This window comes from Sus scrofa, chromosome 13 (assembly GCF_054392235.1).
Source record: "Sus scrofa isolate SSC_HxYL_T2T_F1_AM1 chromosome 13, Sscrofa_HxYL_maternal_Yorkshire_Landrace_v2.0, whole genome shotgun sequence".
Taxonomy (NCBI): Eukaryota; Metazoa; Chordata; class Mammalia; order Artiodactyla; family Suidae; genus Sus; species Sus scrofa.
The window spans coordinates 223,261,624-223,286,387 of NC_139395.1; the positions used below are offsets into that span (position 1 = coordinate 223,261,624).

At 65.2% G+C, this 24,764-nt stretch overlaps 1 protein-coding gene across 5 annotated transcripts in view; it reads left to right on the forward strand.

Moving 5' to 3' along the window:
* The first annotated feature begins 7,299 nt into the window (after positions 1-7,299).
* COL18A1 (collagen type XVIII alpha 1 chain) overlaps positions 7,300-24,764 on the forward strand; it is a 75,106-nt gene continuing 57,641 nt past the window's right edge. For 4 of the 5 annotated variants that reach the window (XM_021071536.2, XM_021071537.2, XM_084992323.1 and 1 more), the window contains exons 1-2: positions 7,300-7,373; positions 7,475-7,569. In XM_021071536.2, the coding sequence (XP_020927195.2) occupies positions 7,363-7,373; positions 7,475-7,569 (106 nt within the window). In that variant the 5' untranslated portion in view covers positions 7,300-7,362. Of the gene's footprint in view, positions 7,374-7,474; positions 7,570-15,500; positions 15,735-24,764 lie in introns of those variants that run through there. The other variant, XM_084992324.1, reaches the window with a different exon arrangement.

A 24,764-nucleotide genomic window follows, 5' to 3' on the forward strand; every position in this document is an offset into this window, starting at 1 on the left:
GACCTACACCACAGCTCACAGCCACGCCAGATCCTTAATCCACTGAGCGAGGCCGGGGATCAAACCTACAACCTCACGGGTTCCTAGTTTCGGATTCGTTTCCGCCGTGCCACAATGGGAACTCCTCCTGTGCTTCTCATTCTTGGCCTTACCCACTTGATTCTGTTTCACTGTTTCCACCTGGTTTCAAGGCAGTACATTATTTTTTTTTTTGCTATTTCTTGGGCCGCTTCCGAGGCATATGGAGGTTCCCAGGCTAGGGGTCGAATCGGAGCTGTAGCCACTGGCCTATGCCAGAGCCACAGCAACACGGGATCCGAGCCGCGTCTGCAACCTACACCACAGCTCACGGCAACGCCGGATCATTAACCCACTGAGCAAGGGCAGGGACGGAACCCGCAACCTCATGGTTCCTAGTCGGACTCGTTAACCACTGCGCCACGACGGGAACTCCGGCAGTACATTATTTTAAGCAAATGACAAAACAACTTAAGTCTCGGTAATGGTGGGTCCACTGAGTAAGGGTCTCCATGGAGCCCGCGGGCTGTGGTCACCGAGTCCATGCGGACGCGCTGGTGTGGAAAGAGCTGGCGTGTGATAAAGCCAGGGTTAGACCCATGAGCATCAGCTCGCAGATGTTCTTAAAATTTCACAAGGCAACGTTCTGCCTTTCTAGAGCAACAGATGATAAAATGCAGGAGTGGGACAGCGACGGGACAGACCCGGCAGGAGGCGGGGGTTCAGGGCGGGGTGGGGGGCTGTTCGTAACATTTGGGGTTTTTGCTGTCGTACATCTTGCACGAGCTCTCCGTCCGACTGGGGTGAGGAAGGGCGAGAGCCGGCCGCTGGAACGCGGCTGCTGCGTTAGGTTCACGCGGTCCCAGCCTGCAGGTTCCATCTGGGGCTCCAGGGTCACTCTTGAGAAGAAGCCTTTGAAACGCTCGCCTCGCTGAAAGATGCCTTCCTTCCTTCTGTTCTGCGCTGCTCAAAGCAAAGACGCCGGTGGGCGGGAGTGTGTGGGGGGTGTGGGTGGAGGGGTGGGGGGTGGGTGGAGGGGTGTGTGGGGGTGTGTGTGTGCTATGATGGGGGTGGGGTGGGGGTGGGGGGTGGAGGTGTGTGTGTGTGTGCTGTGGTGGGGGGGTGTGGGGTGGGGTGGGTGTGTGTGCATGTGTGTGTGTGGGTGTGGGGGGGTAGGAGGGGGGTGGGGGTGGGGGTGTGAATGGGGTGTGTCTGTGTGGTGGGGGGGTTGCTGAATCCTGGAAAGAAGTGGGGAGGCCACAAGAAAATACGTGAACAAGCAAACAGACCACAGAGCCAGCAGATGCGCAGGGAGGGCTCCTCAGACAAGCAAACGAGCCGGGGGTGGGGGGGGCTGGGCGGCTGCTGGGTGGTGGGTCCTCTGGACCGGCCGTCAGGCTGGGGTCTGCGCACACAGACGGTGGGGGCCGTGGGGGGAGGACAAAAGGCCACCCTGGCTGAGTGGGGTCGGGGGGGGGGGTGTCCGGGCTGGAAGCGCCCTACGGCCGACCTGGAACCGAACAGACCAGGGCGGCCGGTGGCGCTGGGGGCGCGCGTGGCCGTGGCCTGGGCTTGGTTTGCGGAGCGGAGGCGGCTGTCCGCCCCCGCGGGCGGGCGCGCCACACCGAGTCCCTGTGCGAAGGGGGCGGCGTCCTCGCCGCTGCCGCGGGGAAGGAAGGGACTGGGGTGGGCCGTCGGGGCGGGAAGGCTGCCAGGCGGCTGCAAAGGGCCGGGGTCGCCCGGCCCCTTCCTTCCCCCGTGAGTTGCCCACACGCGTTTCCTTCGCCTTGATGCGCGTCTCTGGGGACGCGGCGGGTCCTCAAGACAGAGAAGGTTCTGGGCGGTTAGACGATGCCCTTGAGACCTCGGGGAGCCCTCCCCTTCCCCCCGTGACTCAACGCGAGCGGAGGCGTTTCCGCGCAGCCGTGAGCCGAGGAAGCGGCAGCCCGGGGAATGCATGTGAGCTTCTGCTGCGGACCTTTGCCCGTCGCTCCTAACAGCCCCCCCCCCCCGCAAGTGTATTTCCTGCCGTGTCACCGCGGGCACTCGCGCTGTGGGACGTGGATTCTTCGTGGGGACATAATATTCCACCTCCTGTACATCATTCGCCCGCTGCTTCCAAATTCTGCGCTGACAGACGAGCCCGCCGCGAGGACGGCTCCTTCGTCTGTCCTGCCGCTGTGTTTGGGCTGCGGCTGGAGGCTGACATCCCGGCGGGGCGGAGGGCGGGTTGGGATCCGCAGGCTGCCAGAGTCGGTGGCAATTTCCACAGGTGATTATGGAGCAGCCCCCGGAGGCAGGCGGCCGCCACCCAGGAGCTGCAGGTGCCAACACAGAAGAGAGAAAGCTCCCGCTCTGGGCTGCCTGAACCAGGAGCGGCCCGCTGCGCTCCCAGCAAGCTCGGAACCAACAAATACAGACCTTCACTCAGGCAGTGGGAGGTGGGGTGGGCAGAGCCCAAGGGACGCCAGAGGCAGGTCCGGGGACGGGGGCCCACGCAGCCTCAGGCCTCCGCTGCTCTGACGCGGTGGAGGGACCAGGCCTGGGACCTGCGGTGTGCGAGCGGTGTGTGAGCGTGTGCAGCCAGCTACCCACTGTGCTTTTCACGGCCCCTCCACCTACCACATCCTTTTCTGGGGAAAAGTTCCTTTTGTAGCAGAGCAAGCCCTGGTGCGGTGCGGAAGGTGGAGGCGGGGACAGGAACAGCCTGGGCAGAGGTCGGATGCCCTGGCCTCTCCTTGGCCCTGGCCTCACCCGGGGCACCTGGCCGTGCGGCCCCTGTCCTGTGCGCCCCCCATTCCCTGCACAAGCCCACAACTTCCACCCAGGATACGCCCACGGCCCCGCCCCCGACTTCGGGGATTCCGGGTACTTTAGGAAAACCCCGCTGGGTTTAAAACACAAGCGAAGGCCGTGGCCCCTGTGGGTGGGTGGAGGTCAGTCATGCACCCTGGGCCTACCTCCCGGTCACCGCTGGCTGGGTGGCAGGGAGACCCCAGCCCTGGGCTTCACCAAGGGGCCGAGCCCAGCACGTCGGGTCATCCATCTGTCACTTCTCCCTGCGGAAGGAGCCGTGGGACCCACAGCCATGGAGACGGTTGGGGAAGAACAGAAGGGACAGAAGAAAGAGGCCAGAGCCCCCGCTCAGGCTGTTCCCCGAGTTCTCTGGAACTCCTCTCACCGCACAAACGCGCCACGTGCCCCAGCCCCCTCCTGCTGCCCGGCCTGCGCTCCAAGGCCCCCACCCAGCTGGGCTCTTTCCTTGGGGCATTTGATTTGGGTCTGTCTCTCCTGGAGCGCGGGGGTCCCTGCACCCACCTGTGCCTGGGCACCCCTGCTGGGGTCCTAGTGTTGTGGGGCACAGCCCAGGGCCACCCAATGGTATCCGAGGCTGATTTTTCTTTGCTCGAGTCTTTAGTTTTAAAAGTATCGTGCTTAGGGCTGACGGCTCTAGGGACACGTCTATATTCATTAGATCAACAGAGTTTACCTAACGGTGCCAGACACCTTCATAGCAAATGTTTTCCAGTTCACGAGAACCTGAACATCCTTTGGGCCAGTTTCTCTCTCTTTCTCATCTGCGCCCACAACTTGAGGAAGTGCCTGGGCCAGGGCTCAAACCTGCGCCACAGCAGCGACCCGCGCCTCAGATCCTTAACCCGCTGAGCCACCAGGGAATTCCTGCTTGTCTTTAGTTTGTTTTTTTCTGCAGTCATCACACAGCAAACGTGTATAGAAACGGAAAAATGAACTCTAGGAAGAAAAGGACGAAAGAGCCATGGGGCTTGTGGCGACACACAGCAATGAGTCTGTGATAAGACATTCAGTAAAAAAAGGCACAAAATACACTTTTTCACAGCTGTAAGCTCAGCAGTCATAAGCATTTCAGAGTCAAAAGTCTTGGTTTTGTATTTTTTGTTGTTGTGGCACTTTTCTTTCTTTTTCTTTTTAAGGCCGCACCTGCAGCATATGGAAGTTCCTGGGCTAGGGGTCGAATTGGAGCTGCAGCTGCCGGCCTACACTGCAGCCACAGCAATGCTGGATCCTTAACCTTCTGATCCAGGCCAGGGATCAAACCGGCATCCTCATGGATACAAGCCGTGAGACCCATGGCTGTGGAGACGGTTGGGATACCAGCCAGGTTCTTAACCTGCTGAGACACAGCGGGCACGCCAGCGTAGCACTGTTCATGACACAGAGTCCTTGAAGCCGTCTCTTCGTGCAAAGCCCACAAAGGTGGGCTCAGCCCTGCTGGGGGGCAGGGGAGGCTTTCAACTGGAGCGAGGACAGAGGAGGTAAACCCCAGACCCGCGGGGCAGGGACCTAGCATCAGCATCCCTGCTCCGGCCTCTGCCTCCCAGACCCCCAGTCAGGCCTGGTGGGGTGGGTGGAAGCAGGACACGCCTGGAGGGCCGGTGAGATGGAAGAGGTCAAAGAGCCCCCCAAACATCAGATTCTTCCACCTGCACAGGGCCCCAGGGACAGCTAGACGGAGGGGCCACGAGCCAAAGAAGGGATGTTGTCAGGAGCCAGCACATGCCTGTCACACACATGGTCACACCACACACACAGGTGCAGGAATGCACTGAAACCAAACAGGACTCTGCAGGGCCCCCCAGGTCCAAAGGCCTCTCCCTGGCCCCCTTCCTGTTTGGAGAAAAGCTGTGACCTCCTAGCCCATCCCTGAGTTCCAAAGAGGCACAAGAAGTTAACAATTAGAGCAGTGAGAGAGGGCGGAACAAAGCAAGAGCAGCCCACCAGGCGCTGATAGCGTGAACAATAGTCAGCCGTAATCCGGTCCTGGCCCCCTCCGGAGACACACAACGCACCCCGCTTATCTCCGAGCTGTTCTGCAGAAACCAGACCCCCCACCCACGCAAGGGTGGTGACAACAGGCTGATGGCTGCTCGCAGACCCCAGGCTGGTTGGAGCCAGAACACGGTGATTAAGATTCCTGACACAGGAAGATTTTCTAAGAATGACCTCAGCACCAACCATTCTGAAGAAAGTCCACCAGCTGCGACCTTAACCCACATGTTGTCTTCCCGGAAAGCCATCAGGGAGTTTGGGTCTTTTGCGAGAGCGCTGCCCGTTCTCCTTGCTTGGTGCCTGTGACAGTGAACGCTGTACTTTCTTCATGCCAGCCCTGGTTGAGGGGGTTGGCTGCTTTGTCGTGCAAGGATGAGCAAAGCTCAGTGCCATGCACACACCACACACGGTCACAGGAACAGCACAGATTCTGCACACACAGATTCACGCACTCTCTTGGACACACCATGGACGGACACACAGCGCAGGACGCCACTGCTCCCCCAACACATGCAACGCAAAATTTCATTTCTATTCAATGCTATTCTCTTTCATTTCAAAACACGGTGGCCGCAACCCCTTAAGTGGCTTTCCTCACTGTGGACCACGAACCCCCTTTACTTTTCTTTTCTTTTTGGCCTTTTGGGGCCGCGCTTGGGGCAGATGGAGATTTCCAGGCTAGGGGTTGAATAGGAGCTGCAGCCACAGGCCTACGCCTCAGCCACAGCAAAGTGGGATCCGAGGTGCTTCTGTGACCTAGACCACAGCTCACGGCAACACCGGATCCTTTACCCACTGAGCAAGGCCAGGGATCGAACCCACATCGTCCTGGATACTGGTCGGGTTCATTTCTGCTGAGCCACAGTGGGAACTCTGGCCATGGACACCCTTTTCACCTGACCTGGAGAAGGACGCAGGTTCAAAGGCAGCTGCTGAGGAAGGAGGGAGCAGATGGACAGACACAGCAAGACCGGGCCCAGGGCCTGGGGTGCTGGGCAGCATCGGCCCAGCGTTTGCAGACTAAGGCAGACAGGGCTGGGGGGATGTGATGGGGGGGAATCCTGGCAGGCCCCTCGGCGGTGGCGTGGGCTGTGGATAGCCCGCAGGGGCAGAGGGAGGTGTGGGGCCCGCTGTCAGGAGGGCCCAGCAGAAGCGCTGGCTGGGGCCCCAGGAGATGGAGGAGCATATGGGTACACGGGAGAGGTGTGTGGAAGGGCTGAGCCAGGCCAGGGGCTGGTCTCCAGGCTGGGAGAGTGTGTGGTCAGTGGTGCCTCGGGGAGCGCCCACCACGATGGCTGGGAGCCGGTAGGAGAGTGTGCGGAGAGGCCTGAATGGGCAGGTTCTACACTGTGGACACTGCTCAGGGGCCAGGCAGGAGATGAACCCGGATCAGCAGGCGGCAGTGGGGAAGAAGAGGTGAATCCGTGAATCCGGAGCCTCTAGCAGAGTTTCTGAGCCGAGGGCGAGGGCACGGGGACGCCGGGCTGTGCAAAGCGTGAGTGGACCGGGTCCGAGAATTCCAGTCTACGGCCAGAGAACGTGAGGGGCTCCGCTTGCCTGGAGAGGCCTGTGGGTGGCCTGAGGACAGGACCCCTTTCACAGCCTGGAGGAAGGAGCTGGGGCCTGCGGTTAGGCAGGGTGGGGGAGCCCTGGCTGGAGGAAAGGGGAATGCCCAGAAAGAACTCCTCGCGCTGCAGTGGGCCTGGAAGGCTCCGATGAGGGGCAGCCGGGCCTCCGGCAGCGGGAGGGGGCCTCCTGGGCCAGGTCTTGGGGCAGGCTTCGTGGGGTGTAGGCCTGTCTACAGGGAGCCTTGCCAGGGGCATGGAAAGAGCAGGCATCCTGGTCCCCAAGCCGGGGGAGAAGCCAAGGCCTGAGAGGCAGCCACCGCGGGCCGGCGCACCCAGGAGGAACGTCTTTGTTCAAATCGCCCGCCTTCCCGCGGCCCTTATCAGACTCGGGGCCTGGGGACGAATCCCCTGGATAGGGTCCACCTTCCAGATGAACGCCGGACTGGACGCACTGCGTGTACCTGGACCTTGCCTGGGGTTGCAGCACCGACCCCACGTGCTGCCTTGGGGACCCGCAGGGAGCAGCTCCTCCCGAGCCCGGGCCGCGGGCGGGCCACGCTGCCTGGGGACTGAAACGCGGCTGCAGCGCAGCGGTGCTAGAACCTGGGGAGCAGCCGCTGACCGGGTTCCGGGTCCGCCCTCGCTCTGCGCAGCCTGGAAGCGGCGCTCCGGGCCCGACGCGGCGCGCCCCGCCCTGCCCCCGCAGCCTGCTTCGCGCGGGGCCCTGCCCCCTGCCCGGCCCCCTTCCCGCCCAGAGCCCTGGCCCCGCCCCACCCCGCGCCCCGCCCCGCGCCCCGCCCCGGGCCGTCCCCGAGCCCCTGGCCCGCGCGCCCCGCCCCCCGATCAGCCCCGCCCCCGCCCGCCCCCCCGCCTGGCCCCGGCTGCGGCCAGAGCCCGGCTGGCCGAGCGGGTGCACCGCGGCGGAGGGCGCAGCATCCCGCGGCACAGTCCGTCCGGCCCGCCGAGCATGGCGCCGAGGTGCGGGCCGCGCCGGGCCGCGGACGGGCGCGGGCAGCGGGGTCGCACCGGCGGGGAACGCAGGCGCACGCAGCGCTCTAACTTGTGCTCTGTGCCCGCAGGTGGCCTCGGCTGCAGCCGCGGCGGCGGCGCCTCCGGGACTTGCTCGCCGCCCTGGTCGTGCTGCTCGGAGTCCGCGCGGCGTCCGCAGAGCCAGGTAAGACCAGCGGAGACGCAAGCGTGCTTGCGCCAGGCCCGCCCGACTCCGGCCGCCCTTCGTACGGGTCTCCCGCCAGTCCCAGGGGACGACGGCCTCTCCCCAGCCTGTCTCGGCTTTGGTCCCGAGAGTCGGCCCAGGCTCCAACCACGCGCGCAGGTGGCCCGCGGGCGGTGGTCAGAGGGGGGACGACGTCGAGCTGGGGCTGCCTGTCCCGAGTGTCCCGCGACAGCCATTCATTCCTCGATTCAGGGGTTCGCGCCACCTGGGCGCGCCGCGGGACCCGGGGAGCGGGCCGGGCTGGGGATGGTGCGGGCCAGCGGTGTCCTGAGTCCCTCGTGTCGCGACCCAACTTCGGCAGCTCCGTGCGGAAGTTGGTGCTCTCGGCGGACAAAGTTGCCGGCTGAGGGCCAGCGAGGCCCGGAGGCTGAGGTCGTGGTGGCGGCTGCTACACGCGCGGTGGCTCCGAGACGCCCGGGCATCCACTGCCGCGCCCCCCACCCCCACCCCCACCCCCACCCCCGGCCTGTGTCACAGTCGTCGGCTTCTTTCCTCCCAGCGCTGAGCGGCCGCAGTGGATCGCGCCCTTGAGCCCGGGCGTGACCGCGCGTGAAGTCCACCAGGTCTCCGGGGAGGACAGTTCAGGGCCAGCGCAGCCGTGTAGTTTCCAACCTGTTGAGGCAAAGCTGCCCAGGTTTCCCCAGAGCCTGCTTTTGTGCGCCGCCCCGGTCGCCAGGCCTCCGTCCCCTCACCCGCCGCGGCGTCGGGTTGCGCGCGGTTCCCTTTGATGCGGCCGAGCGCTGCGCGCAGCGGGGAGAACAATGCGCAGAAGTCCGTTGTTTGGCCGGCGCCGCTGGCCGCTTTTCCCGCGTGGACCGCAGACTGTGCTCAGGAGGGCCGCTTCTGCCTCGCGTTTAAAACTCCCCTCGTGCCACCAGCTGCTGGGACCCGGTTCCTAACCACGCGGCTGCTCAGTCTTACCAACAGGCCCAACAAAGGCCCGGGAGGGGCTGGCACCGGATGCCAGAGCCGAGGGGGGTAGCCGCTGCCCCCAAGGAGCGGGGTGATTTGTGCCCGGCGGAGCTGTGACATTTGCCTCAGGCAGCCAGCTCCTCGCGGCCAGAATGAATGTTGATGTGGTCACCCCAGCAGCCACACACCTGCTTGGCACAGCTGGCGGGAAAGGGGGGCCATGCCTGGAGGAAGTGGCTCTAGGGAGAGAGGGGTGATTTGTGTCCTGGTTCCAGTCGGCTTAGCCACCAGGTTAAATAGCAGCACAGACCTTTTAAAAAGTAACTACCTCATGAATACATCTGCTGAAAGCCCCTGTTTGTAGAGGAGCAGATAATTCCTCATGTGTTTGTGTTAAGCCTGGGGACATTCAGGGTTCGGCGGGTTCTGCTGTCCCCTGGTTCTTATGACCGCCAGGCCCACTTCATTAGCGATGGCTTCAGGGGCCGCCCCGCAGACGGCTGCACCCACAGGGCACAGACCTGGGCTCCATGTGCAGGAATCTGTGAGCCGGAAGCCTCTTTCATAATCATGTCTTGTCGGGAAAGCAAGGAGCCTCTGCACCCCGGCTTCTGAGACGGGGCTCAAGCTGAAGGAGTGATGGGGGCTGACTTCCAGCCTCAGAGAAGAAAACTAAAATGGTTTGCCAGGGAGCTTTGGTAAGATGAAATCTCTTAGGGTTCAAGTTCGTGCAGACTCCCCAGGCAGCAGGTGGGGCAGTGACAGCTCGAGTCGTGGAGTGTTTTATCTTCCGTCCTGCCACGTGGCTGCGGTGGGGGTTTGCTGGAGTCGCTGGTCCCCTGGAAGAAAGGAGGCCCTTTCCTGGGTGCCTGATGGAATTCGGCTCTCGCTGTTCCCTGGAGGTTGAAGCAGGAAGTGGGCTCAGCGGGATCGTGGGCCGCCGCCCCTCCCCCTGCGCTGGGAGGACACCGCCTTCGCCCCCTGCTGGGACCACGGCCCCTTGGGATGGGGTCATAACTGCCCCACCAGAGCAGTCGGGGACGAGCACGAGGGTGTGAAATCCTGGCTCAGCAGGAGCTCCGTGTGACCTGGAGACTCTTTCTAATGACCCCTGGGAGTCAAGGGCTTAAGCCCCTTTGGCCGATTTGCACATTTTTTGACCCCCAGCGAGGCGTTTTTCCACATCCGTGTCTGTGCTGCACTGACTCAAAGTCTTTGCCTTTGTGTTTAAGGCCTGACCGCTGGGTTCGGATGCTCCGGGGTGGCGCGTGCTCTCTGCCGTAACCAGAGACCCTGGCTGAGCCGGGCCTCGTGAGCCCAGAGGCTCAGGGCTGCCCGCGGCCCCCCTCCTGGTGGAGGGGCGGTTCACACTGCCAAAGCCGCCGCCTGCGGCAGGCCAGTGAGCATTTGCAAAGTGCCTGGGCCACAGCAGGAGCCTAGGCTTCCAGTCTTGCCTCTGGCCTCGCCCACCCGTGACCTCGGCCTCAGGCCGTGTCAGCCCCCACCCCGCCCCACGGGTCCCTCCGTCCCCACTGGGACCTCCTGGTGCAGGGCCCGTCTGCCTTAGGGGGGGCTTGTCCGGGCCATAGCCAAGGCCTGGGGGTGTCTGTCCCTTCCCAGGGCTGCCCGGGGGAGGGGCCTCGGCTGGGGGACAAGCTCTTGTCGAGTGGGCGTCTTTCTAGGGGCAGCTGTCGAGGCTCCAGGGTTCAGGAGCAGGACCTCTAAGACAGTTTTGAATTTCAGCAAAACTTGTTTTTCAAGGCTCTTCTGGTTTCCTTTAAAGGGAGGAGAAGGGGAAAGTCCCTGCAAGGAAACCTAGAAGGAGAGAGACCGACTCTGTCCAGAGCTCGGGGGGCCTGGAGAGCCTGGCCCCCTGCCCTGCCTCACCCTCAAAATACAGGCTCCCACGTGCTGCGTCATGTGTGCACACTCGCCTTCTCGCCGCCATGCAGCCCTGGTCCAGGCGGGGCCCCCCAGGTGCCCGTGAGGGCCGGGGCACAGCGGTCACTCGAATCTCGGCTCCGCTTGGAGGCCGTGGGTTAGCGGTCACCGGAGAGAGAGCCGTGAAACGGAGGCCCCTCCCCCCAGAACCCCGCTGGCCGAGCGGAGCCGTCTGGTGTCTCGGTAGGTGGATGTGCTGCAGGAGACACGTGACACTACCTGAAACCTGATGCTGTTGGCGAGGCGGGGTCACGTTATTGGGAAAATTAAAATACGTGTTTGCTGTGCTCCTAAGATGATGGTATTTGGTGGTTTGACAGCAGCGGCCCAGGAAGACAGTGGGAACCGTTGAGGGGTGGTGTCTGCGGTGACCTTGGGGCCCCCCGCAGCTCTGCCAGCTCATGTGGCTCCTCCCACCTCCCACCCGACGGCTGAGGGGCTGGGGCGAGCCGTCTGCCAGGCCCAGCTCCTCTCCCAGAACCCTGGGTCTCTGAGTCCCCACCTTGCGCCACCCTCGAAGACTGGCCATTGAGGGGTGTGGGCACTGGCCAGGGGACTCCCTCTGACTCCGGCACTGGGGGGGTGGACTCTGGCCTGGGGGCTCCCTCTGACCCCGGCATTGGGGGTTGGACGCTGGCCTGGGCACTCCCTCTGACCCTGGCACTGGGCGGGTGGGCCCTGGCCTGGGGGCTCCCTCTGACCCCGGCATTGGGGGTTGGACGCTGGCCTGGGCACTCCCTCTGACTCTGGCATTGTGGGGTGGGCGCTGGCCTGGAAGCTCCCTCTGACCCCGGCACTGGGGGGGGTGGGCGCTGGCCTGGGGGCTCCCTCTGACCCTGGCACTGAGCGGGTGGGCACTGGCCTGGGGGCTCCCTCTGACCCTGGCATTGGGGGGGGTGGACGCTGGCCTGGGCACTCCCTCTGACTCTGGCATTGTGGGGTGGGCGCTGGCCTGGAAGCTCCCTCTGACCCCGGCACTGGGGGGGGTGGGCGCTGGCCTGGGGGCTCCCTCTGACCCCGGCATTGGGGGGGTGGACGCTGGCCTGGTGGGGGTGGTGGGCTCCCTCTGACCTGGGTAGCGGCTCCTCCTCGGCCTGGGTGCCCAGAGCTCCACACAGTTTCCCGTACATGAAGTGCCTTGTGTTGATGGCACACATGTCTCCACACGCACCTGTGACCGCGTGGGGTTCACTGCGTCGAGCAGACGGACGGGACGTGCGCGTGCAGGGAGCCCTCGGGCCCTGCTCCCCAGCAGCGCCGGCGCCGGTGGGGTGTGGCGGAGGGATGCAGGCCGGCCCGTTTGGGATCCGGGGTCTGGGCCGCGCAGCACGGCCCTCAGGAGGAGCGTTAGATCACGGCTGCGCTGAGTCAGACGAAATTTGGAGGCCGCGGGGCCGAGTCTGTGCTCCGCCCGCCCGCTGCCTGCAGGGGCGCGTCGGCCCCAGCCCCCACCGGCCGGCAGGAGGCAAGCCCCGACACGGGTCCCAGCTGCCTTCAGGGACGGCCCCTGCCAGGAGGGCCTGCTCCCAGGCCGCGCATCTTTCTGGAAATCCATGCCGCAGACAGGGTCGCTCCAGGGCCGACCCCCTATGCCAACGCCAGCAGGACAGGGCGGGGCACCCAGCGCAGACCTGGGGTGGCAGATGGGGCTCTGGGCCAGCCCTAGTTTCTGGAAGACCCGGGGGGGGGGCCTCTGCGGTTGGTCCCGCTGCCCCGGGCCTGGGCCATGGGTCAGAATTGACATTTACAGGGTGTTTCCTCGAAAAGGATGTGAGACCAGAGCAAAAGCTGGGAACGGGACTGCCAGGTGACAGGATGAGGGCTGGGGGGAGAGCCAGTCGGTGGTGGCTTTCAGTGGCGGAGCCTGCGTATGAACCGCAGAGGCCGCGTGCTGTCGGCGGATTGGTTTGGGTGGTTTTCATGAGCCCGGACTGAACACCCGCAGATATCACGTCTTATTCATTAATTTTTCTTTGTGCAGCCATCCTTTTAACTGTGGTCTGCAGCACTCTTTTTTGTACTGCTCTTTCGAGTGGATTCAGAACCGGGCACAGACGGGCCTCCTTGATTTGAATCCAAGCTCAGAAATTCTGGAGATAGTACCAGGCTCTGGCAGTTGGGTCTCCCATTTGCACAGAACCAGCTGGTGGGGGCTGGTCTCCGTGAGTGGGGGACCGGCCTTCTGCTCTGGGGACACTTGACCTGAGGAGAACGCAGTAGCCTGGAGGGCACGTCCCAGCAAAAGCTGCACCTGCGCCCACGGGCGCAGGGGGTGGGGAGTGAGGGTCTCTTGCCCCAGGACGTTCCAGCTGCCAGGAGAGCAGGAGGTTGGATGCAACACTGCGGGGACCTGGGTCAGAGGCCCCATGGCCCCCGGGTGCAGGGACAGCTCTCCTCCACGTTTCCGTTGGGGCCACCTGGGGACTCCATCTTCAAGGAATCCAGATACTGTGGCTTTGACCAGGGGGTGGGGGGCCTTCGGCCCCGCCCTGGGCTGCGGGGAGGGCGGGGCTGTGGGAGGGGAGGAGGGCAAGGTTCCAGGACCCTCTGAGGACCCAGCAGGGACATAGGGCTCCCAGTGGGCCGGCGGCCGGACAGGCGTGGGGAGGACGGGTACCGGCTGAGCTCCCTTGTTGCGGACCAGGCAGGTGGTCAGGAAGCCAGGGTCTCAGGCGGGGCCTGCGAGGTTTCGAGCAGTGGTCGGGGGAGGGGGAGCCCAGCCACCTGGCCTCTGGCCCATTGCCTTCCTCGTTCCTGAGTCATTTTTGAGTGCTTTTTGTGTGTGCACCCTGCCGGCTGTGACCAGGAGGGTGACGGGGGCGTGTCCCTGGTTGAGGGGTGACTGGGGGCAGCCAGGCCCTGTCTCCATGCTGGGGCCTGGGGTCCCAGCTTCGGGAGGCCCCTCGGCCAGAGCGGGGGCCGTGTGGGCGGGTTGGGGCAGGGGCTGTGGTCGGGACCTCTGGGAGGGCCTGGGCCTCCCTGCAGATGGACAGCAGCTTTGCGCAGCTCTTCCGCCCAGTCCGCCAGGTGGGGCGGTCGCTCTCAAGGCCCCGCTGACCTGAGAGACGAGCAGCGCCATCTGGGCGTCCGCGCCGTCGGTTTTCCTCGGTCAGCCCGTGGTCTCCCGTCGCTCTGAGGACCGCCCCTGTCCCAGCACTGTCCTCTCCGTCGTCACGTCTGCCACTGCGTCACCCCGAGGGCGGCATCCTTTCTAGTTTGCAGGCAGGCTTACTTGGGGATGTTGAACTTTTTAAAGCAGGGAGTGTCTCTTCCCCTCACTGTCACGGCCTGTTTCGTCAGAGGTGGGGCGCGCCTGAAGGCCGGGGCTCAGGAGCCGGGGGGGGGGGAGGCTCCTCTGCGCCCCCGGGGTGCTGGGGGGTGGGGAGAATTCCCCGAGGGGGCTGTGCGAGGCCATGTGCTCCCCCAGCCGTACCTCCTTTACTCGGCTGGGTGGGTGTGGGGTTGGGGCTGGTTCTTGAAGAAAACACGTATGGAGTCGCTGCATCGTGGCGTGGTCTGGCTGGCACGTTGCGGTCGTGGATGTGACCCTGTCTCCTGTGAGGGTTGAGAGCCCGGCCTCCAGGTTCTAGCTCCAACTCTGCTTCCGCGGGCTGTGCGACCTTGGGCAGGTTACGCACCCTCTCGGAGCCCCTGCCTGTGGTCTGTGCATTGGGGAGGGCAGTAGGCCTCTGTGGGACTGAACAGGACCTTCCTGCGGGGAAGTCCTGACAGCCCCTCGTTGGCCTCTGGGGACACCATGTCGGGAATGGCCCGAGCCAGCCGCCGGGGCCGGGCTGGAAGGAGGGCCTGGCGCGCACGGAGAGCAGGAAGTGGGTCCACGTGACAGGAACGCGGTTTCTGGGCTTCTTACTTGGCCGGGGCCGCGCCTGCTGGAATGATCATCTGTGTGAGACAAAGCAGCCCACTCCCTCCCGAGGCCCGAGGCCCTCCCGGTGTTCTGGGCCCGCTGCCGGCGCGGTCACGCCCACCCACGCGTCCTGCCGGGGAGTCCGGGGAGCACGGACCTGCCTCTGCGCGTTGGGTCTTGTTACAAGGCTGCTGCATTTTGCAAACCTCTCCCGCTGATTCCACGGGGCCTCTTGTTCTCTGTGAGCCAGGGCGGTTCCAGGGGTCCCGGATGGGCCCCGTCTGCACGGGACCCTGGGCTCTGCCTGGACGGTGCTCTCGGGAGGAGCTTGCTGTTGGGAAGAGGACACCAGGCAGACAGTGTCCCTTCTGCCCTGTCTCCACCTTCCGACCAGAGCGACGGGGTGGGGGCTCCCTCAATGCCGACCTTGGGGCTCCCACCAGGTCCTGAGGCCCCTCCAGCTGCCCCACCCCAGGGCCACCAGGCCCCGCCCTCCATGGCCCCCCTTCCCCTCATGCGGGGCCCACGGGCTATAAAGGCAGCCCCCCAAAAGAGGGTGAAGGGCCCGGGACGGTGTGGGGTTGGGGGGCATCAGTGCCCTGTGGAACCAGCCCATTGGCGGAGCCGGGAGGTGCTTTTCCTCCAGTAAATGAGTCTCTCAACCGCGTGGCCTCCGCCTCCCCAGGCCTGGCCGCACCCGGCCTGAGCCCTCCCTGCTCCGCGGCCTCTCGGTCCCCGGGGTCGGGGGAGGAGGACGGCCCTTCCCGAGCCCAGTTGCCCCTCCAGGGCCCGGCCCTTCTGCCCGCTTCGAGCTTCTGGCCGTCACGTTGCTCATCTCCTCGGTCCCGAGGCTGACCTGCCTCATGCTGTGGGGCTGTGACGTGCCCATGCCCGCAGGCAGAGTTGGCAGTGAGCTCTGCTTCTTGGCCTTGTCCCCCGTGCCACTTCATCAGTGTCCTTGGGGCAGCCAGGACCTTCCTGTTTGCTGGCGAAATAAGCCTCCATCCCCAGGGCACTCAGGCCCAGCCGGAGCCCACTCGAGCCTGCGAGCATCGCTCATCACGCTTCAGATCCCTACTTGTGGAAACAGTTAAGAGCCGAAGGGGGTTGGAGACCAGAGAGAAAAATCGGACAACACAATCGGACAGTCATTGTGGGGAAATCTGACACCTGAGACAGACCCGGGCTGCCTCCTGCCACTGCTCCCGCTGTGATCAGTGGCAGGAGAGGGAGGGAGGCAGGGAGGGAGTCACGGCCGACAGTGAGCTGGGCTTCGAAGCGCCCGACGTCCCCCCGCTTGGGAACCTAGACAAAAATCTCCGACTTTGCCTTTGCTTCCGGTGGCGCGTTGTGATCTGCAGACGCGGGGACGCTGCCTCACATGGTAAGGAGGACCTCGCGGGCGGATTAAGGCTCTAGAGCAGGAGAGAGGATGCTGAGTCAGCCAGGTGGGCCCCACCGCAATCCTAGGGTCCTGATGAGGGGTGGACGGCGGCCGGAGGGAGGCCAGAACCAGGAGATGGAGGCGGAAGTCGAGGCAGAGGCGGGACCCGGCGGGAAGGGGCTGCGGGCAGGGGCGCCGGCGGCTTCTAGACGCTGACCAAGGAGAGGACGCGGTCGTGCTGACTCCCACCCCAGGGCTGGAAGGGCACACGCGGGCACACACGTGGGCTGTTCCAGCCCCGACTTTGTGGCCCTTTGCTCCAGTGGCCGCAGGACACTGTCCAGTGTGTGGTTGGGTCCCTGGATGCGGCGGAGTCGCGGTAGCGGTAAACCCTCTCATTTCTAAAGGATTTGCTGCTTCTCGTGACGTGGTTGAAGGTCTTGGGACCCCCGCCCCGCGCAGTGCCCCTGGAATGCCCTTCCGGACCCCGAAACCCGGGGGCCGACTTTCCATCCTGGGCTCCAGCACCCCTGGGCAATGGCCTCTCTGTGGGCAGGTTAGGCGGCCGGTCCTAGGGCTCAGGGCTACCTGTTCCCAGGCCCCCAGGGTGGCCTCCTCTTGTCCCCAGGGGCAGCCAAGGGCTCCACCGTGCCAGGGCTGCCTCGGGCCACAGCGGAGGAAGGGGAGCTTGGACCGAGGAGGAGGGCAGCCAGACTGAGGCGGCAGGGGTGTGGGAGCCGCAGGCACGGGTGGGGCCTGCGGGGAGGGGGCGGGAGGGGGTGCTGTGCCGGGCCGGCGCCTCCCAGGGCAGGGGCGGGTGTTACGGTCCACAGGTCAGACAGCCACCCACTCTGTTCTATTTTTGGAGAAGGAGGCAAATGACGCCAAAGCACATTCCCAGAAAGCGCCAGTTCTGCCCGGCGCCCCAGCGTTGCAGGAAGGTCTCTGTGAAGTGAAGCTAACTGGATGCTGAGCAGGTGGACAGCCCGCAAGGCTTGTCGAACGGACCGTGTGTGTCCCTCCACCACCCGGCTGCTGGGGGCCTTCGGTTCCCCGGGCGCCGGGAGGCTGGAAGCCAGGCTGGCCTCACTTAGGAAAACGGCCAGGCTGGCCAATCAGGAGGCGGCCCCTGATGTGGGAACTACATTTTTGCCTCCACGGACAGGGTGTTGTCACCTCTCCTCTGGCGCCGGCGTCTCTCGGGTCTCACGCATTCGGAGAGAGCAGGGACAGTGAGGCAGGCTCCCGCAGGCCCGGCTCTGTGTCCCCCAGGGGCCAGCACGGAGTCCAGGGCGGAGGGCGGCCAGGAGGGCTGGGGCTGTGCCCAGGACACTCAGGTGTGGTCCCCTCTTGCTCCACCCTCTGACTCTTGGCAGCGGACAGGAGCCCCCGGGCCCTCGGGGTCTGCAGGCCATCTCAGGAGTGGTCAAGGCTGGCCCAACCCACACCCCATGGTCGCTTCTGGCCAGTGCCTCCAGGGACTCTGGGGGAGGCTGTGGGGCTCCTCCCTGGGGGTGGGGGACAGGGGAGGGGCAGGGCCCCCCTCTGCTCAGCTTCAGAAGTCCAGGGCCTGATGATTCTGGGCGGCAGCGTTTCCGTCCTTTGGGGCCTGGTCGCCCTGGTCTGTTCCGTCCCAGCTGAAGGGCCCGGCTCAGCAGGTCGCAGGCAGGTTGAATTGGGCTTGGAATCCTCGCTTGCTGAGCACAGTGAGTCCTTGAATTCTGCAGCCGCAGCCCCCCCAGCCCGAGGCCCCGCCCCCCTTTCCCTCATTTCCCTGGTGACACGTGAACAAGGGGTGAGCATCCCTCGGGAAGGTTCTAGGATGGACGTGAGCCTCCACGCGGGCGTCTCACTCTGCGTTTTTAGATGTTTGGAAGCATCTGATTTGACCTTTGCCCTCCTCTAACAGAAACAATCTGCATCTTTTTTTGTCTTTTGTTCCCACCTGCGGTTCATGCAAGTTCCGGGGCCAAGGACTGAACCCAAGCCACAGCAGCGACAATGCCAGGTTCTCAACCTGCTGAGCCACCAGGGAGCTCCTCCGGGTCCCTTTCTGAGCAATGAGTTCCTCCTGTTCTCCTGGCTCAGGACGTGTGTGTTTGGGGAGCCACTTCTCAAAGAGCAGCTCTCATTACACCCACTTTGTTTTGCACCAAGCACAAGAGTTTCTCACAATTTACATCCCCAGATATGACGCGTCCCCCCTCACGCAGTCCCTGTCAAATGTGGGTCATTTAATCTGTTCCGCGGCCTGGGGACCAGCCCAGGGGGTTTGGAAGTTGTTTAGTTGCTTTTTGGGGGCCAAGAATTAACAGCCAGCTTCTGGAGGGGAACGAGTTTCGGCATAGAAACAGCACAATCTCTGGGCCACGCGCTGCCCACAGGCCCTCGCCTGCTCAGGGCGCCCCCGAGACCCAGGGCCCTTTGGGGCGGGGAGCAGCGGAGTTGCGGTGAGGGACACTGCTTCACGTGTACCCATGCCCCGCCGGCCCCGGGGACTGGGGGCGCAGAAATGGAGGCCCCAGGGGTGCAGCTGGGAGGCCTCTTGCTAATTGAGGACGAGCCCTGGAGGAAAGGCCCTCTGTGCGTGGCCTGCGGGCCGCCCCACGCTGGTGCCCCCAGGCCCCCGGCAGGTTCCGGTGCCCTCCCACGCAGGGGGCACTGCCAACGACGTGCTCCTTTATTCGCAGTCAGCTCGTGACGCTGTGGTTTGGGTCCGGTTATTTCTGGAGGAGGGGGAAGGTCTTGCTGTCTAGACGCTAATCCCCCCACGAGCGTCTCTTCCTCGCCGTATCCTGGCAACAGGATTAGGGCTGGCAGGAAGGCATTCCCCTGGCCCTGCGAGGGCCAGTCCCCGTCCTCTCATTCTCCAGAACCTCCTGAGCAGTGCTGGGTGTGGGCAGGGAAGGCACACGGAGGCTGCCCTTGGGCCACTGGAGTCAGCAGTGGAACCCCAGTGGAGAGGGAGCCGGGACTCCGGACCCAGCGGCCTCCGTGGGCAGCTGTGCTGCCAGTGCGGGCCCTGCCCCCAGCCCTTCCCATGGCCCTGTGGCACAGTCCTGCTTTTTCCAGGAGGGGAGGGTGCCGATGGCCCACCTGTGCCTCTCCGTGGCCCCCACACACCCCCCAGCTGGAGGCTGGCCCCTCTGTGGCCCCCAACGGGCTCCCCGGTGGCGTCCACACTGGCCGCCCCCTCTGTACTGGGTTAGCTGCTGCCTCCGTGGGTCTGGCTCAGTGCATTCCAGGCTCCTTGAGGACAGGTGGGCAGGCAGATGGGCTCTGGGTGGGCCTAGACTTTGTCCCCAGACGTGTTTGCAGCCCTGAGTTTGGTCGTGCCTTTGAAGAGATGGGGGCCACGTTCAAGGACCACCTGTGCCTAGGATCCCAGAAGTGACAGTCGGGGTGGCCGGGCCGAGTCCGCAGGGGTGCAGCAGCAGCGGGATGGGGGGGCGGTGAGCTCAGTGAGTGCGGGTCGAGGCCAGTGTGGGGGCAGCAAGGCTGTGCTGAGTAGCAAAGAGCCCGGCTTCCACGCAGAGCCGAGTTCCATGTGGTGCTGGGCCCTCCCCCGTCTGACGGTCCTTTTGGGGCCTTGGTCAGGTGATGCTGCCCCCCGCCCCCGTGCCCTGGCCCCGACACAGCCCGAGAGGGCGGGCGAGGACACGTACCCAGGACACATGGCCTCGCTCATCCTCTTTCCTGGATGCAAGACTGCGGGTGCGGCCGTGGGCTCTGCACCCCGCCTCCGCCAGGCCCCTCCGCTCCTGTTGGTGAGTCCGGTTTGCAGTTAGCGGATTCTGAACGGCTCAAGACGAGGGGCTAGCTTCCCGCCACTGGGCTGATCGGGCTTCTGTTTGATGAGAAACTGTCCCTTCCGCCTGGCGGTTCCTGGAGGCGCCTCCCGCGGGGTCGGAAGGCTTAGGAGGGTGGGGGTGGGCTGGCAGCTGGGTCTTCGCCCCGAGCTGAGTGTACGGGACCCTTCCTGAGTCCGACGGCCCCCGGCCCGGGGGTGGGGGGGCCTTGTCTTCTGGGCCCTGGGGGTGGGCACCCTGGACCAGGCCCTGCACCTCCAGTCTCTGACCTGCCCCCTGCCCGGCGCCCTGGACATCGGTGCCCTGGCTGCGTCTTCCCCCAGGGCGGGGACCGGAGCCCCCACACCTAGTGTCGTGCTTGGCGCACAGCTGGGTCCTTAGCACTCTCCAGGTGCACAGGGCGAGAGCGCTGGCTCATGACTTGAGCCCCGGGTCACAGTGCGTGGCGGCTTCAGAGGGCAGTTCTAGGGGTGCAGAGGTGTCTCCCCACCCGGGTCACCAGGTCTCTCCTCTCCTTGCCGGCCTTGGGGGTGCGCAGACCCGCAGAGCTGGGGAGCTGCAGGCTGGGAGCAGCGCTGGGGGCCCATGGCCTGGCCTGGCTCCCCTCACCGGTCGGCACAGTGGATGCGGGGCCTCAGCAAAGTGGCAGAGGAGCTGGGCCCTTCGCAGGAGGCCAGGCGGCCCTGGAGAAACTGGCAGGGAGGGGTCCGGCCCCAGGGAGACAGGCGTGTGCAGGGATCTCCGGCCAGGACAGCGGTTTCCAGGAGGAGTGGGCACTTCCGGTGCCCTGACTGTGGGCAGCTGCACCAGTGTGGCCCGTCTCCTCAGGGCAGACGGAGCTGGAAAGCAGGTCCCCTTGTCGTGACTCTGCCGTGGGCCATGGCTGAGACCTCAGGCCCCCAGACCCGTCCCCCTTGTTGGAAGGATGCCCGTTCCCACCCAGGTGTACTGGCAGGTGTCTCCCCTCCAGCTCCGTTGTTCGGGTGGCGTCTGGGGACAGGCAGTGACGGGGCCACCCAGCTCCCTGGCCCAGACGTCTCCGCCCCACATCTGATTTGGGATCCAAGGCAGACAACGTGTGTGAGGCTTGAGAGGGTGGGCACAGGCCGGGGTCTGTGGCCGGAGAGCCCACACTGGGCCAGCCAATCAGGGGTCATCTGAGCTGGGCCTGGGGCTGGGCAGCCGCTGCTGGCCCTGGTGGGACAGACCCAGAGGGCCCAGCACTGGTGACATGGGGTCAGGAGGGCCACGGGCTTAAGGCCCCCGTTAGCCGCCTCCCTGCATGGGGCCTGATGCGCCGGCCGTGGGGACACGCCAGCACCTGGCGCGCAGGAGGTGCTGCTTGCACAGCAGCCCACAGCAGGTCTGTGTCTACGGAGCGTCATCGGTACAGCGGGGCCTTGGTGCTGTGCCGGGGGGCCCTGGGCAGGTGGGGAGGTGGGCGGGCTGCAGGCCACCGCGCCTGGGGTCCCTCCCGGCCTGTGTGAGCTGCAGGCCGGCCCAGGCCCCCTGCGGCCTGGAGTCCCCTGCGGAGAAAGTCTCCTGGAAGGAGGGAGCGGCCTCGGTCTTGTCGCTCTGGCGGAGAAGCTCCGGAGCACGACGAGCTAGGACGGAGCTGGTCCCCACGCGCCTCTGTGGACAGTCCTGAGTGGAGGCGGGTCTAAAATCGGGGCAGTTTCTGGAGCAGCAAGGGCGCCAGGCTCCCGGCCTACGCCTGTGCCCGCCCCGCCGGCTCTGCTGCTCACGGCGCCACGTCCTTTGGGCAAGAAGCTCTGCATCCCGGGTTTCAGGTTGTTCCTTGGCCTTCTTCCCTGGCTGGTCCCGACCCCTGCAGACCGTCTGTTGGGGACCATCTCTGCCCTCCTTGTCTCGTGTCCAGTGGCTCCGGGGCTGTGGCCAGTTGGGGTGGGAGGACGCCAGGCCTGGGGAGGTGCTCACGTCCCAGGTGGGAAGGAGCTGCCCAGCTCCAGGCCGAGCAGCGGGAGGGGTGTGACGGTCCCTGAGCAGCACGGAGCAAGCGGGCCTCTCCTGGGCTGCCGGCCCCGAAAGAAGAGAGCGCCCCTCGCTTCGCGTGCCGTCCATTCAAAGAGCGTGTGTGCGTGTGCACGTGTGGGCGTGCGTGTGCGTGTTAAACCAGGCTTTTCCAGAGCATTTGTGGGGCCAGGCGTGCTGCCCCCCAGACGCCGTGCGACTGTGTGGCAGCCCCAGGAGAGAAGCCGAGTTTCCACATCAGGACCTCGCCCCCGCCCCGGCCCCTCCCCCTCCTTCCTGCCTGTGCACAACCTTCCCAGGGACCCTGGGGCCTGAAGCCTCTCCCCAGGGCAGCCCCACTCCTCGCTCACCTGCCTGACTGCCTTGCTGCCCAGACCCCAGACCCCAGACCCCACCTGCACTTCTGGGACACAGCCCACGCTGCTGGGACGCTGCTTGGAGGGGGTGTTGCCTCCTCCAGGCAGGCTCCCCTCTGGCCCTGTGCCCACCCAGGCTGACCTTGCCTGCCTGCCTGCGTGTCGTGGCCTCACAGGCCGAGCCAAGATTCTCCAGGTGGAGCTGCCCACGTGGCGACCACGTGGCACCAGCCCCTTTCCTGGATGGTAGATTCTGAGCGGCCAGAGTCCCGCTAGAATCTGGGTTCTGATTTCCGTCTCCAGGGACCTGGCTCGGGCTTGTCTGCGGTCGGCTCCGGGCTCCGGGCCAGGTGCCGCGGGGCCGACGGGGAAGCAGAGAGGGTGCGGCCTGGATGCACAGGCTGGCACCTGGGCGGCGAGCTCACGGCTAAGCAATGAGGCGCAGTGACTCACCGCCTGGGGCCTCCGGGGTCGGCCTCTCCGTGGTGAAGACTGCTTCCCAGCCAGAAGACCCCAGGTCTCCCGAGTCGGAGCCGAGGCGGGCGGATGTGCCCAGGCCACCTCCCCCATGCAGCCCTCCTGACTGCCCCTCCGGTCGCCCTAAGAGCACTTCTGAGGGCTCGCCTCGCCACACTATGTCCCTGGGGGTTCAGGAGTGCATGCGTGAGCGAGGCTGGGGGCTGTGAAGAAGCTCCCGTGGGGGCGGCCTCCCTGCACAGGGCTGAGCAGACTGGGAAGGTGGTGGCCCTTCCCCCGGGGGCTGACAGTGACCCAGGGGCGTGGCCAGGCCTGGACCTGAGGTCGGGAGACTCCAGGATGGCTGTGTCCTTCTCTCTGTCCTGCAGGCTGGGGAACAACCAGGCTCCTTAAGTCCTTATAGGAGTAAAACCCACATAGCCTGAATCTAACCATTTTAAAGGAGGGTTCGGTGACAGTACACCTGCCACGGGATGCCACCATCAGGACGGCGGACGTTCCCGCCTGGGAACGACTCCCCGCGGGCGTCGCTCCCCCCGCACCCGCCCGGCTCCCACTCAGCTGCTTCCTGCCTCTGGGCTCACCGGCTCGGGATGTTTGGGCGGATAGACGCCGCGGTGTGTGTCCCGTGGTCTGGCTTCTCTCACCGACTTCATGTTTTCCAGGCTCAGCCACGAAGTTGAGTGTCTGTGCTTCCTGGCTTATTTCAATGGCTTCCTGATGCTCCGGGGAGGTCCTTTCGCTTGGAAGAGACATTCTCTCTGAAGCCGCGCCGTCTCTGGACTCGGGCTGTGGCTTTCCCTAAACGTGGTCCCCCGTCGTATCCCAAGGTCCTCGTCGTCGGAGTCCTGCGGGAAGGGGTGTGACCAGCATCCCGGGCAGCGGCCTGTCTGCTGACCCTCGGCCGGAACGGAGGGCGCTGCTCTCTGCTCACGCCGCACTCGGGGGGAAGGATGGTGGCTGTGCGGGACGAAGGCAGAGCGGGCTGGCAGGAGGCTCCTGGCATGCGGGGCCGGCCCGGGGGTCTGTTCGTTCACGGCGCCCCCCGTCCACTCGTTTGTGCAGCCTCTGCGCCCACAGCAGACTCTGCGGGCTGGAGCTGCCTCCGGGGAGGCTCCTCTTCTCCCCTCCTGTCCCCGGATGGGCTGGAGGCACCTTCCTCTGCTTTAGGCTCTGAGCCGAGGACCTGGCCCCGAGCGGTCCCCCAGGATCCTCCGCCTGGTGAGGCGGCCGAGGACAGGGGCAGGTGCATCGCAGAGCCCCACCCACGGCATCTGTCCAGCCTGATGCACTGCTGGGTGTCTCTACCCACTGGCCTGGTTCCCCCATCCGCAGTCTTTTGTGAGCCGTGTCACCACGGCTTTGTGGCCTCTGCTGCTGGTGCCCCCTCCCCTTCTCCCAGGGGCCTGGCCCCGGGAGGCTGCCTGTGACCCCCCCCCCGACAGCCACCCCCCGTCCCCTCCCCTGATCCTAAAGAGGGCCCTGCCACCCTGCTTGTCGCGTCCAGGCAGCTGCCACGTGCAGGGAGCACTGTGGCCATGAAGCGGGGTATGGGCTAGAGTTCTGAGCAGGTGGAACTCTGGTCTCTCTGCTCCCCCTCAGGGCAGGCAGCCACCTGCCTGGGTGCTGGGGAGGGGCGCTGGGGCCTGTGCCAGGTGCAGAAGGGGCAGGCCGGGGCACTCCTGGTGACCCCGGGTCCGGTTACAAAGGCAGATGGAGACAGTGGGTGGGTGGCTGCCTGCGCGGCTGGAAGCCCAGGAATGCGGAGACGCGGTCCTGGCCTCAGGTCTCGTGCTCTGGCGGGTGAATTTGCTTTTACTTCTAGGCAGAGACCACATGGGGAGAACTTTTATGGCCTCAGGCAGAGGCCCCAGCCCGGCCCTTTCGACGAGGCCGGCAGGTCAGCGGACACTGGCTGGCTCTGGAAGCCGGGGTCACGAGGCTCTGCCGCCCGGTCACCCACCCAGTGGGTCAGCCGGGCGGCATGGGGACCAAGGCAGGGATCAGAGGAACAGACGGGACCGAGTGGACCCGCAGGGACCCGGGACTGTCAGGCACTGTCATTTGTCTTCCAGGTGATTTATTTGCAAAGCTGGGGCCTGACACCCCAGAGGGAGGTCACATTCCATTCGCAGCAGCTTATCTGGGCTGTCAGGCGGCCTGGGAGGGGGGCCTGAGACAGAGCAGAGCTCTTGCTGGGGCCCAGGGCTGGGGGCGTTCACAGCCCCCCCAGCGCCTGCTGCACACATGCAGCGACCCATTCTGCCGTGGCCTGGGGGCGGGGAGGGACCCACTGCGCCGTGGAGGCCAGGCGGGGATGGCACGGGTGTGGGAGGAGGCCCATTCTGATGGGGGTTCCCAGGCTGGCCATGTTCTCAGGGCCCCAGGAGTTGGCT